This window comes from Sebastes fasciatus, chromosome 20, assembly GCF_043250625.1.
Source record: "Sebastes fasciatus isolate fSebFas1 chromosome 20, fSebFas1.pri, whole genome shotgun sequence".
In the NCBI taxonomy this organism is placed as follows: Eukaryota; Metazoa; Chordata; class Actinopteri; order Perciformes; family Sebastidae; genus Sebastes; species Sebastes fasciatus.
In genome coordinates this window covers 10382618-10396267 of record NC_133814.1, presented here as the reverse complement: position 1 = coordinate 10396267, position 13650 = coordinate 10382618, and the positions used below count along the sequence as shown (strand labels likewise).

General features: G+C 37.6%; 2 protein-coding genes across 4 annotated transcripts in view; one reads left to right on the top strand and one right to left on the bottom strand.

Annotated features, from left to right (window-relative positions):
• Positions 1-1088: 1088 nt before the first annotated feature.
• Positions 1089-13650, bottom strand: part of uqcrc2b (ubiquinol-cytochrome c reductase core protein 2b) — a 124581-nt gene continuing 112019 nt past the window's right edge. Inside the window, exons 1-14 of one of the 3 annotated variants that reach the window (XM_074619312.1) lie at positions 8219-8370; positions 6050-6136; positions 5515-5664; positions 5266-5330; positions 5112-5168; positions 4738-4862; positions 4161-4258; positions 4013-4070; positions 3808-3903; positions 3501-3700; positions 3281-3361; positions 3114-3190; positions 1595-1748; positions 1089-1419 (exon numbers count right to left, since the gene is read on the bottom strand). In XM_074619312.1, coding sequence (XP_074475413.1) covers positions 1336-1419; positions 1595-1748; positions 3114-3190; positions 3281-3361; positions 3501-3700; positions 3808-3903; positions 4013-4070; positions 4161-4258; positions 4738-4862; positions 5112-5168; positions 5266-5330; positions 5515-5664; positions 6050-6136; positions 8219-8251 — 1365 coding nt within the window. In that variant the 5' untranslated portion in view covers positions 8252-8370 and the 3' untranslated portion in view covers positions 1089-1335. Of the gene's footprint in view, positions 1420-1594; positions 1749-3113; positions 3191-3280; positions 3362-3500; positions 3701-3807; positions 3904-4012; positions 4071-4160; positions 4259-4737; positions 4863-5111; positions 5169-5265; positions 5331-5514; positions 5665-5914; positions 6017-6049; positions 6138-8218; positions 8371-13650 lie in introns of those variants that run through there. The other 2 variants (XM_074619310.1, XM_074619311.1) reach the window with 2 other exon arrangements.
• snu13b (SNU13 homolog, small nuclear ribonucleoprotein b (U4/U6.U5)) lies at positions 10533-12640 on the top strand. The gene is made up of 3 exons (XM_074619317.1): positions 10533-10725; positions 10894-11014; positions 12164-12640. The coding sequence occupies exons 1-3, from the start codon at positions 10723-10725 to the stop codon at positions 12424-12426; spliced, it is 387 nt and encodes a 128-aa protein (XP_074475418.1). The 5' UTR covers positions 10533-10722; the 3' UTR covers positions 12427-12640.

The window sequence follows — 13650 nt, the reverse complement described above, 5'->3', positions numbered from 1 at the left end:
AATAATAATAATAATAATAATAATAATAACAAGGAAGAATAGAATTAAAAAAACAATAAGACAAGTAATAATAATAAATTAAATAAACAAATAAGTTAATACAAAATAAATAAAAGGCGGGTGCGGGCAAATATATAGTAATATCATTTACATGGGCACACACATGCATCCTCCTTCACATGTCAGGTCACCTCCAAGCATACAGTATGTATATGTGCATGTGTGTTAACCCATGTAGCTATATTTTTCCTTCTGTTAGACTCCATCTCTTCTCAAAAACATCCTCCATATTCCTTATTTTGTGAGTTCCCTTTTCCATAACTTTTACTTCTTGAATTACACTTTTCCATTTGATAAAATCTGGGGGTTTAGTTTTTTTTCTCCACCCTTTTGTTATTTGCTTCAGTGCTGTGATTCTGAGTATTCTAAATAAGTAACGTTCATCTTTACCGAGACCAACTGGAGGTTTCCCCGAGTATATGTTCTGCTTTTAAAAACAGAGGTTTAGCCTTCATCATTATTAGATTGAGTTATCTCTGTTTCCTTAGATTTGTAAATGTTTCAACTTTCCATAATTTTGAGCACTTCATTGGACTTCTCATCCATGTTGACTTGACAGTTCATTCTTATTTATTAGTCCGATTCGGTCAAAAGCTCCAGAACAAGGGAGTAAGTAGATCTTGAGTTAGCATTGTTTTCTACTTGTTTCCAATGTCAAGAATTTATTTAGTTTTATTTCATCTAACCAGGAGTAAAGACTCATTGAGATTAAAAATCTCTTTTTCAAGAGTGTCCTGGCCAAGATAGGCAGCAGCACACTTACAAGGTTGCAGACATAAAACAAATTTAAAATCAAGACAAAAGAGTAAATTACAAAATCCTAAGGTATCGAAAAAAACATTCATCAGCATTCAAAACATCCACAGCCAGATGTGCTTGCGTCCAAGTCTTTTAGCAGCACTTTAAAGACATTCAGTGAGACAAGATTCAGGTCATTTTGTAACTGATTCCAAGTCGAGGGAGCAGCAAGAATAAACTGTCAAACTGTTATAGTATCTAGGACATAAAACACCACACAAAACACTCTGTAAGGTAGATAGAATTTATTCATTATTTTACATCAGCTATACAGTTAATGTGAACAGATGAGCACGACATTGTGATGCGCAAGAGCAGCATCACCTGAATGTATACTGTTACAACACCTATAAATACCGAGTGGTGTTATGACATTATATCCCTCAGAACGTCAGCGTTGCCTTGTTTCCGTTTTTCGTCAAACTGTAGAGGAAACAAATTGTGCTTTGGGCACAGTACGAGGTGACGAGGAGGGCTTTAGATCTCATCCACGAAGGGTGTTTTTATGAGGTTGCCACTGGATGCCATAGTCTTCTTGCCGGTCACAAATTTCTTGGCAGCCTGCAAATTAACGAGAAAGTCAAGAGCACCGTTATTAACTACGACATATTAACTACAAAACACGTTTTTCACACAGTAAATGAAAGACTCAGCACATCTTAACGTTGTTATCTAACTGGAGTAAATTCAGTAATGTATGACTATGTCCCATCCTGACAGGAACCAAACGTCTTACGTTGGAGACATCAGTCAAGGAGACGTTGTCAATGTTTTTGGAGAGTTCCTCAGCGGAGCAGTAGGATCCCTCGGCCAGAGCCTGAGTGCCCATCGCCTCCAGCAAACCCTCCGAAGTCTCCAGAGACATCAGGAAATGCGCCTTCAGCTGGGCCCTGCAGAGAAAACAAACACAAGCGCATCATAAAGGTATTAAAGAGCAAACTAGGAGGAAAACTTGATGTATTTTCTTCTGAATGTTAAGTATGAGGGGGGGGGAAATGAGATGTAGTCCAGTACATCTATGCTCTTCCTCTTATCCGGGGCCGGGTCACAGGGGAAGCAGGCAAAGCTGAGTAATTAGTCCAGTTTATAGCCTTTTTTTAGTTTCTCTCAGCAGACAGAAGAATAGTGTAAATGGAGGGAAAACAGCAAGCCTGGCTCTGTCCAAAGCAGCAACTCAATACGCCCACGAGCATCACAAAAGCTCTCCAATTAACATTATATAACCCGTTTCATTCATTTATTTTTAAAAGAAATGTGCAATAGCAAACAATTCAACCTTTTACAAGGGTTTATGTGCAGTACTGTTTCTTATCTTTGGGCAGATCCAGGCCAGATGTTTCCCTCTGTTTCCAGTGTTTGTGCTAAGCTAACCTGCTCCAGCTACACATTTACTGTAAATATATGAAAGTGGTTTTGGATCTCCTTCTCAAACTCTGGGCAAGAAAACACATAAGTGAATTTCCCCCAAAAAACTCAAACTATTCCTTTAGCTGCTTATTGGAATGTACTTCATGCGTTCTCACATTTTCAGTCAGATGTTATAGAGGTTGTTATCCTAAATTACTTTAAAGTAGTGGTTGCATGGCTTCATCTCTTCCACATCATTTTTTTACCATTAAATCCATTTTGGTGTTAATTGTTAACTGGAATAGAAATATAGATGTGTTTTCTCAATGCATTCATAATTTAGACTAAATGTTTGAAAGAGGCGTCATATTAAAGGAGTGTGGAACTTTTGTCTCCCTCCGCTGGCAGTGGGAGTAATTCAAAATAGTATTATTTGAATTACATGAAAACTGTCAATGTCATTATGACATATGCCTGCAGGGGAGCTTGCCACACCTCCCCCGCCCCAAGGAGAGCTCTTTAACTGGCAATCGCTTTATTTTTTGGACTTTAATCCGTCTTCTGAATGCTGAGTTTGTTTTTTATCTGGAGTATCCACTCCAGAAACTTTTCTAGGACGCTTCTTGGGATTCTCCTTCATGGCTTCCGCCATACTCCTAGCTGCTGACGCTATGGTCTCTACCCCCCTTCCTGCCTGTCACTGTATTTGGTAATACAGATAGGGTGACACATACCTTGTAACCAACTGTACTGTTACCAACTGTAAGTGAGTGAGCAAGGTTGGTTGACAGCACTTTGTGTACTACTCATGTTAAGACGTTGTTGTGGACTTGCTTGTCATTCATTTCTATGTAAAAGTCCCACACTCTAGCTTTAAGTTAGTGTCTCTGTCTGTCTGTATGTCTTACTTGGCCCGAGTGAGGTCAGCAGCTGTGACTCCGCCATCAGCAACAGCCTTCACCTCGGCAACAGCGGCCTTAATCACCTGGAGAGACAGAGGAGGACAGGATTTAATTTAAACAAAGACAGCAGCTACTTGTTGAACAGACTCTTGTCATGACTATGGGATACTCACATCACCAGCAGCTGCAGCCTGGGAAATGGTGTAGACTCCAAACAGACCAGAGTCAGAGTAGCCCGAGTTGAAAGCACTGACCTGTTCAGAAAAAAGAAAAAAGAAAAAGAGAAGAATGTTGTTACAGGTAGGCTACTGTTGGAATTATGATTTAATCCTGACAAGGCCCCGGCGTATAAATCGCTTTAAAAGTTTTTATTAGGAACTGACAACCACTCACATCAAAGGGGTCAGCAGTTGCCGTGGCAACACCCTGGACCAGTTTGCTGGTGGCGCATGAGCCCCTCTTGACATGCAGACCAGCTCCCAGTAAATGCTGCAGCACGCTGAAGGCCAGAGCCTCGCCGGTGCCCGCTGCCGCTGACTGGCTCACCACCGCCGAGTGGACCAGACTGCTGATGCCGGGCAGACGAATCTCCCCTAGAGAGAAGAATTCAGGGTGTTTAACTGGACGTATTAAAGCTGTGGAAAACTCCAGATGTTGCAACACACATGCAGATTTGTTTTACAACGTCGGTTCAGCTCACCTCCACGATACTGAGACTTGGCCCCTGTGGTGCCCGCCCCGCTGCGGATGTTGAGGAACTGCTCCCCAACTTGCGTCAGCACCGTGTGGTCCACACCTGAAGGAAAATGTATTTCCATTAATAGCGTCATATAACCACATCATAGTTCAAACAGTACTGCTATCATTATAAAGTTATTATTTTTTTTAAGTATAATGACCCTTACCAAGTCCAACAAGAGCCATTCTTGCACTTGTGAAATTGTTCTGGACAAACTGGTGCAGCTGGAGGAAAAAATTGCAAACATTAGAAAGGTTTAAATGGGTATATCAGCACCATAGGGCTTAAAGAATAAACACTGGAAAAATACATACATGCCCAGAGTGGATGTTGCCAACCATGTGGTCAGGACAGTACAGGGAGTTAGTGAGAGCGTTCTTGTACGCAGCTTCATGCAGACCTTCGATCACACCTGGAAAACACAGAAAGAGGAATGATCATGATGTGATATTCTCATGTTAAAGCTAACATTTTGTGATGTCTTCTTAATTGATGCATCATTATATCTGCCTGTTTGGTAGAGACCAAGAACAAGTGATTGGATTTGGCTCTCCCGTCTAAAGCCATCTGCTTTTGTCACTTAATATACGTAAATAACAGATTTTTGTGGAAATTACCGGACTTTCACCAACCATTAGATGAAACAACAACAACAACAACCTTTGCTGTTGTTTATAACCAGGACAAAGTTAAGAAAACAGAATATGAGTGAAGGGCATTTCTGACATGTATAATCAAGCATCAAAGAGGCATCTCTTCAGGCTAATCAGGCTGTGCTCTGTAGCAGGCAGGTGGCAATAAAAAGTAAATAGTGGAATGAGGTACAAAGTCAGATTATTGCAGGCCAAATAAACAGTCTGTGTGTGCACCGCATGGGAAATAAAAGCGCACCTATTTGAGCGCTCTGTGCAGCCTGGGCCCTGTCCATCTTCACTCTGGGCGTGAGGTCTGACACCTCCCATGGCCGGAACTCTGGGGCTGTTGTCACGTTGATCAAATACTCCATCACTGTGTCGCTGGGGACAAATAATGAAAAGGGAGAAAAACGTGTTTGTGATATCCTTCCCCGTAACATAACCAGGACAAAATATGGTGTAAGACACTGTTATCACCCTCATGTAATTCACATTGATTCAAGCTCAAACTACGAGTGTTTACAACTACCTTTTTAGTCTAAATTATGCTCAAACATGTCGTCTCCTTTTAATACAAACATGGGACTCGTGTAGTGTCAATCACAACGTTGATGTTATTCAAAGACTCACATGTCATCTCTCAGGCAGTCAACGGTGTAGATCATGTTCTCTCTGGATGAAGTCACACTGCAGAGGAACGTGCAGATATCCAGATAAGAATACGGATCAAGGAAGAAAATTGTACTCAAAAGGTTTGTTGTGTGTTTTATTGGAGGTTACTGACCTCAGGCTGCCTCCCACTGCCTCAACACCACGGCATATCTTGAAAGATGAAGCTCCTTTAGTGGTCTGGATAAGCAGAAAATGCAAGTCAACACCAAGCTGAGACAGAAGGCAAATAGTCATGTTCGAAAAATACACATTAGGTACATTCTCGCTCTTATGCTTTATAGTTATATGAATAATACTGAATTACAATTGGGGGAGAAAGGACAACCAAATGAATACTAGGTGTTGAAATGCAGCATCATACCAGGTTGGAGGCCAGCCGGAGGAGGTGGGTGACCCCCTGGTTGTCAGGGGTCTCATAACGACACCCGGCCTTGACAAACACTCCGATCTTGGAGGCTGGGGAATAGTTCTCCAGGGAGGCGATCACCAGTCCACTGGGCAGTCTGGTCACCTGGACAGAGATGTCCTTTAGTTTCATCATTTCAATTAAGTACAGACAGACATTTAGGTAAACATGTTAGCCTCAAATTACACTTTAGATCATGTGGACATTTAGTTAGATGATTGGACATTTTACACTCGACATAATGAGCATTTAACATAAGCAACATATGCCTTTTCTACAGGCAAACCAACTTCTCAGACCCAAAACCACACGGTCTGGACCCAGCCAACCCATCCTCATCACTCCCCCAACATACATGGACGTCCCGGTATGAGTGGGCAGCCCCTGGAGAGAGCTTGAGGCCAGCGAGAGGCTGAGCAAGGGACTGGCCTGTTCTGGCAGCCACATGGAACCGTCTCTGTGGAGAAGAAATAAGTCAACAACCACTGACCTGCACATCCTGCGGCTGAAACTTAACGTGTTCGGCGGCCCCAGTGAACTCCACCTTACGGGCAGCCTGGGCCGCGTAAAGCCTTGTCTGGAAAAATAAAGAAAATGGGAAGGTGGGACATTACGACTAATGTGTTGCTTGCTCAAGTACTGATGGAGGAGGGAAATCGGAGGCATGTAAGATTGTGAAATGATGGAATCAGTGGCGTTATATTTTCTTGACATGATTTACGCTTCTTCCCGTACACGACATTTTTCACAAAACTAATTTTATTCAGTTTGAACGCATCCTCACATAGAACATACAGTAAATCTGATGTTCTCGTAATTGCCCCTGTGCTGACTTCAGATATGACAAAATAATCTCACCACAAGTCTATTTAGTATCTCAGATGAACAACACTCGTACTTGTGTTGAAAATGAGATTGACATCTTTCAACCTTGCACAATAAAAAATATTATAATAAATAATCTATGCAACATAAAGCAGGTTTAGTTTGATCTATCTGTTAGTAATTTGGATTTCCATGGATAATTACATAAGACATTGTGGCACATGAGTTGTTTCTGAATGTTAGTTGTACATGTTCTATAATGTGTATTATGTTTATTACCTTAATTTATGTACAATATAATTGTTGTTATGAGGTGTAAGAGCTCTGCTTCACTCATGTCCTTGTGTGTCTCATACAAAGCGCCTTAAGAAATCAGTATTTTTTTCCTCTCCTTCCTGTATATTTTTTCTCTCTTCATGCGAAAACTCCAGAGCTTTCGCATGAACTTCTTCAGGAGATAGTTTACTACTACTTACTTTTCAAACCAACATGGATGAGAAGCCCATGAAGTGCTCAGAAACATCTATAATCTCTTGACAACGGGTCAAACTCCATCTGCTTATGAAGACCATGTATTATGAAAGCTCAAGAACAGCTACTAAATGGACGTTGTTGTCTTTCGAGCTAAATAATTTCCGACTTTTGACAGCCAATGTAAAAATCAATCATAAATCTTTTTTTTTGTGAGGGAAATGTCTTATTATTTAATACTTAGATTTTTGGGTTGCTGGAAAAATTTAATAATTCTTGACAATGACTGAAATATATATATAATTATATATATATATTTCAGTCATCAGTCATAATATAAATATATATATATATATATATATATTTCAGTCATCAGTCATAATATACATATATATATATATATATATATATATTATACATATATATACATATATATATATATATATATATATTATACATATATTTATTATACATATATATATATATATATTTATTATACATATATATGTATTATATATATATATATATGTATAATAAATATATGTATAATATATATATATATATATATAGTTTATATATATATATATGTATTATACATATAATATATATATGTATTATACATATATATATGTATTATATATATAATATATATATAATATATATTATATATATATATAATATATTATACATATATTATATATATGTATAATATGTATAATATATATATTATACATACATGTACACACACATAACATGACGATACCAAGAAGGAAAGGAAAAATAAATAACTAATTAAATAAAAAATCATAAATCATTTTAGATATATATTGGTATTATCAATCAGCACATTGAAAACCTTGTTCAATACACATAGGGATTTGTACCACTCACCACAAAATGTGTTTTAAAAAATGTAGTGCTGGTTGTTGACCTGGGATTACATGTTTTATCACCACATAAGGTTAGTTTGGTTGCAATAGAAAGCACTGTTTTTCTTTATGTTAATGAGGATGTTGTATAATGCCAAACACAAGTCTCTAATGTAACTGAATATTATGATGAGCCACACAAGCTTACTCAACATTAGTGGTGGAGAGAGGATGTTAAATCAAGTCTACAAGAAGCTGGCTGTCATTTCTCCCACCATGTGTTGAGTAAATGTGTGTTTAACAGAGTTTAGATGTAAACGACCTGTGTGGTGTTTATGATGTAAGGTTATCAGTAGTGGGACTAGCAGCCTGGTGGAGCTCACAGTCAGGACCAGCTGCTTCCTCCTCTCCTCTTCATCACAACCTTGTCCAAACACAGACAGGGTGCCCCGACACACACACAGATAAACATGATAAGTTATCAGAGTCCTCACCGATAGCTGAGTGATTCCCCGGATCCCCTTCATCTCCTCTCTCCTTCAGTCAGCAATATGGCGAACCTGAAAGTGCCCTACCCAGAATGCACAGCGCGTTCCTCTCCACTCTCAGAAGTACCGCTGAGCCAATGAGAGGGCGCCCTCTGTTGCCACGGAGACGACTAGAGGGTTACAGTTGCTCTTTTATAAACATAAAAATAAAGGTGATATGTACATTATGTACTTAATGCTGCAATGTGTACATAGTGCTACGCTATATGCAAAATATATGTAAAGAAATATAAAATTAAAATAAGAAAATGAGAATATAAAAAATATGTACATATATTTCCATTAAAGGTCCCATATCATTTTTAGGTTCATACTTGTATTTTGTGTTTCTACTAGAACATGTTTACATGCTGTGATGTTAAAAAAAAACACCTTTATTTTCCTCATACTGTCTGCCTGAATATACCTGTATTTACCTTCTGTCTGAAACGCTCCGTTTTAGTGCATTTCAACGGAATTGCGTTGCGAGGCAACAGTTTGGGTCCATGTTTACTTCCTGTCAGCTGATGTTATTCACATACACTGCAACAGGAAACAAACTGAGACTCATTTAGAATGTTTACGTTTAAAACCGTGTAATGGTCTAAATATTGTATATTTGTGACATCACAAATGGACAGAAATCCTAACGGCTTTTTAACACAATTTCTGAATACGGGCTGTGTGTATTTCTCTGTATATTGAGTGTTTTGATAGTTTAACAGTATTTATAAAGCACTTAAACCTGCTTTATAATGTAAATGACATGAAAATCTCACTTTTTACAATATGGGACCTTTAAGACATGCAATATATAGCATATAACCACACTGCAAAAGGTAAACACAAAATGCATGATAAGTGGTTATTTTTCATTTCATAACATTCTTGCTATTTCTTCTGTACTGTGCTGTTTACTATGGACGACCACAAGAGTCATGTAAATAGTAATTAGAGCATTTAATTGATTAATAACTAATTATACAATAAAAATAGGCAATAAATGAGTTTACAAATTAATTTATTGATCTATGAATAAATGGACAAAATTACAAAGTATTTCATTATTTTACATTTTAATGGGCAGTAAAAAAGAAGAATTATGAAAAGACTTTACAAATTAAATAGTAATCCATCACTAAACGGTTCAAATTAAAAAGGGATTTACAAAAACACCATAAAACAGTCAATAAGTACATAATTTAAAAATATATTAATGAATTCATAAATAAATAATGGAATTTAAAATTTGAAAATGTAGTTTAAAAAGAGAAATAAATAACTTGATTCACAAATTGAATTAAGAATACAGGTTTTAATCAGGCATTTATAAGGACACCTTCTTTACTCTCCCTGGGATTTTGTTCTCAGGATTGTTTAGGTTGTATTGGGGGAATAATAATAATAAAAAAGATTCGTTCGACAGACATAACATCCATGTATCATGACACACACAACGGATACTAAGTACTGAGAGTAAAAATCCCAGAAAACAAAATAAAATACAGAATGTACATATATTAAAAAAAACAGTAAATAATGTAAAATAAATAGCAACCAATCACATGTTCATATAGCTCTATGTAAAACACAGAAGTAAGTTAAACTTGTAACCCATTTAGGCATAATAACAAAGACCAAGGGGGAGAAACCTAGGTTTAATGTGTTTCCTTATGAGTTTCTTTCTTACATAAAAGCCCTTAAAGTCATGAAAAACAAAAATGCATTGAAACTTCTTAGTATAATAGAAGAATATGAATATTACAGGTACAGCCCTAGCCCTTAATTAAATGTATTATTATTTTCATGTATAATTATAATAAATAAATAATATTTTATCTGTTCTTGCTCTGTATGCACCTTGTCCTTTTACTCTAATGCAATGATCTATGAGCCATGTTGTTTGTAAATTTGAATTTGTTCAATAAAAAAAATGTGTTCACTCCGGCAATATTTGCACTATTTGCATCTGTTTATATCATGTTTATTTTTGTTTATAGCTTATTTTGTATATTGGATATTCTTAGAATTTCAATTTTTTGTTATTATTCTTATTTTATTCTAACGTTTTTATCTATTATTTTGTTATTATACTGTTTGACTTGCAAAAACATAACCAAAGCAAATTCCTAGTGTAAATCTCTTACACCTGGCAATAAACACAATTCTGATTCTGATTCTGATTCTAATTCTGATTCTGATTCTAAAAAAAAAAAGAGGAGGGGGAAGATCACTTCCGGTGGATTTTATCTGGTGTCCTCAGTGCGCATGTGTGGAACTTCACACGTGTGGTGAACGTCTGAACTGGCTGCATGCAACAGAGCTTAGAGAGTTACTAACGCCACAAAAACATATACAATACAGGAAACAAATCTAGTTTCTTGTTGCCCTTACTAACCTAGTTGAAAGACAATAGTCCTCCGTGAAGCATTTCGCCGAGAGGGCCGGAATACCAGAAAAACAACTTTACAATGGTGAGTGTTGAAGGCTAGCTAACTATTAGCTTGCCTGTTAGCTAAAGTACCTCGGCTACAGAGCGAACTAACCTTTAACTCATAACATCTTCGTGTTTGTTCGCTGTATAAACATGTTGCCTTCCCTGTTGTTAATGTGGTTTTATTGTGTTTTTGTACCATGATTAGACTGAACCTCAGGTTAACCCGAAGGCCTACCCGCTGGCCGACTCCACGCTGTCCAAGACCATCCTGGACCTGGTGCAGCAAGCCTCCAACTACAAGCAGCTCAGGAAGGGGGCTAATGAAGGTGAGGAAACCTACATACTGGGAATAGAATGAAACTAATGGGTTTACGTACAAGCTGGTTCCTTTAATTTGAGTCTATTTGGCATCTCTTCTGGAGCTTTCACATGAACTTCTTTAAAGGAAAAAGGTTACTTCCAGACCCTGGTTGCAACAAAAGTAACCTTATGTGGTGATAAAACATGTAATCCCAGGTCAACAACCAGCACTAAATTTTTTTAAAACATAAAAACATATTTTGTGGTACGTTATAGCCTCTACATATCTAAATATGTTTTTATGTTTTAAAAAAAATAGTGCTGGTTGTTGACCTGGGATGACATGTTTTATCACCACATAAGGTTAGTTGTGTTGCAATAGAAAGCACTGTTTTTCTTTAGGTTAATGAGGATGATGTATAATGCTAAACACACGTCTCAAATGTGGGTTTATCCGATTATCCGCCACTTTAAGAAGTAATGTAACATGGTGGTCTCTTCAGGTAAACAAGTACAAACAAAAACAAATGTGTGCATTTAAAATACTGAACCTGGAAAAATAACTTCACTGTAGGTCTTTAACAAATCACTGTTATCCGTGGTAAAGCTGCAAGGATTAATCAATTAGTTGAACAAAAAAAATTAGTCACCAACTTTTTTTGATTATTGATTAATCTTTCAGTCATTTTTCAGCTTCTCAAATATTAGGACTTATATATTTTATAATATATGATGATACATGAAATACGTTTTTGGTTTTGATCAGTTTTATTTAACAGTTACACGTTGAATAAAATAAGTAATTTAAGGATGTCGCTCTGGGTTCTGGGACGTTGTGATGGCAGTTTTGCACTACTTAAAAAAATTATAGACTTATAATCAAGAAAACAATCTGCAGAACAATCTTAGAATCTGTTCTAAAACCAGGGTGTTAGAGCTGATTCTGATAGGGTAACTAAGCCTATAGGCTACCAGTGTAATCAGAATCAGTTTTATTTGTCAAGTAGATGCATACAAGGAATTTGTCCAGTTTTTACGCATCTCTCTAAATGTACTTGCACAGAAATAGAAATAACAGCTAGGGCCAAGAGAGATATGTATATATTTAAATGTTGTGTGCATTAAAGACTGCAAGAATTATACATTGTACTAACTGTAACCTGCTTCTTCCTCAGCCACTAAAACCCTGAACAGAGGCATCTCTGAGTTCATTGTGATGGCTGCTGATGCCGAACCACTGGAGATCATCCTCCACCTGCCGCTGCTCTGTGAGGACAAGAACGTCCCGTACGTGTTTGTCCGCTCCAAGCAGGCCCTTGGCCGGGCCTGCGGGGTGTCTCGCCCCGTCATCGCTACCTCAGTCACCATAAAGGAGGGGTCTCAGCTCAAACCGCAGATTCAGTCTCTTCAATTGGCTATTGAGCGACTGCTTGTCTGATTTTTGTTGCACTGTTGTGACAAAGTCTTCTTGAAAGAGGGGGAAGACAAATTCCAGATTGAAAATAATCTTCTGTTTGATAAAAAAAACAGTTTCGCATGACAAGAAATTGTAGATGTTTTCCTTTTTTACTTCTTCGGACAGTGTGTCCACTTTAGTGTATCAGTCTGCTAAGGCATCACTTGATTCACAATAAAATAATTTTTTATTTAAACCTGGTGTTTTGGTTATTTCACGCTTAAATGTTTTCATTCAGATTGTGTAGTTAACCTTTAACAATATCAGAAGTGCCCTAAGTCATTTGTAATTAATATTAGAATTGATAATTTTGGGGAGAAATATGAATTTTAGCCCTAGGTAGGGCAATGTGCTGCAGAGGTAGTTTGCATGTCTTCATTGCAGCCAAATGCGGGTCGTCCAATCGGAAGGTCGGAGGTCGCACCTCGGCTCCTCCGGCCACATGTCGAAGTGTCCTTGAGTAAAACTTAAACCCAAATTGCTCCTGAAGGCTGTGACATCGGTGTGTGAATGAGTATTTAGATCAGATCCTCATGGGAAGGTTGGCACCTTGTATGGCAGCCTCTGACATCTGTGTGTGTGTGTGTGAATATGTAGTATAAAATGCTTTGAGTGCGCTATATAAATGCAAGTCCATTTACCATCTACAAGGACCTTGCAAAAAGAACGCGACAACGGCACCACTTTGCTCTGAAACCCATTATTTCCGATGGCTTTTCGCTGCTTAAAAGTGTGCACCTTTGGGCACATTGCGCTGAACCCAGAGAGAGGGGCTTCTTGGGTGAATTGTCATTGTTTGTCTTTAGCAAATAGCCTCACATTGATTAACCTGACCTTTATCTATTATTTAAATAGTCTAATATACTGTATGTAATGTGACTGCAGCATGCAACTGAAAAATTAACAAAATCTTATTGTAAAGAATTTTAGTTACCCTCTTATTTGAAAAGGTTAGATTCTACAATGGAGTATTAGGGCCACATTGAGGGGGAAACAATCTGAGATTTTATTACGAGAATAAAGTCATAACTTTACGAGAAAAAAAGTCGTAATATTAGGAAAACATATTACCAGCAACCAACAAAACGGGCGAGAGGACAGCAGCCTGAGCCTGCTTCTGGACGGGTAGCAGCTGTTTGTCTCGGTTTATTTCTTCGGAATAAATGCAGTTTCTTGCACAATCTATTTCCTTATTTGTGAGACCTT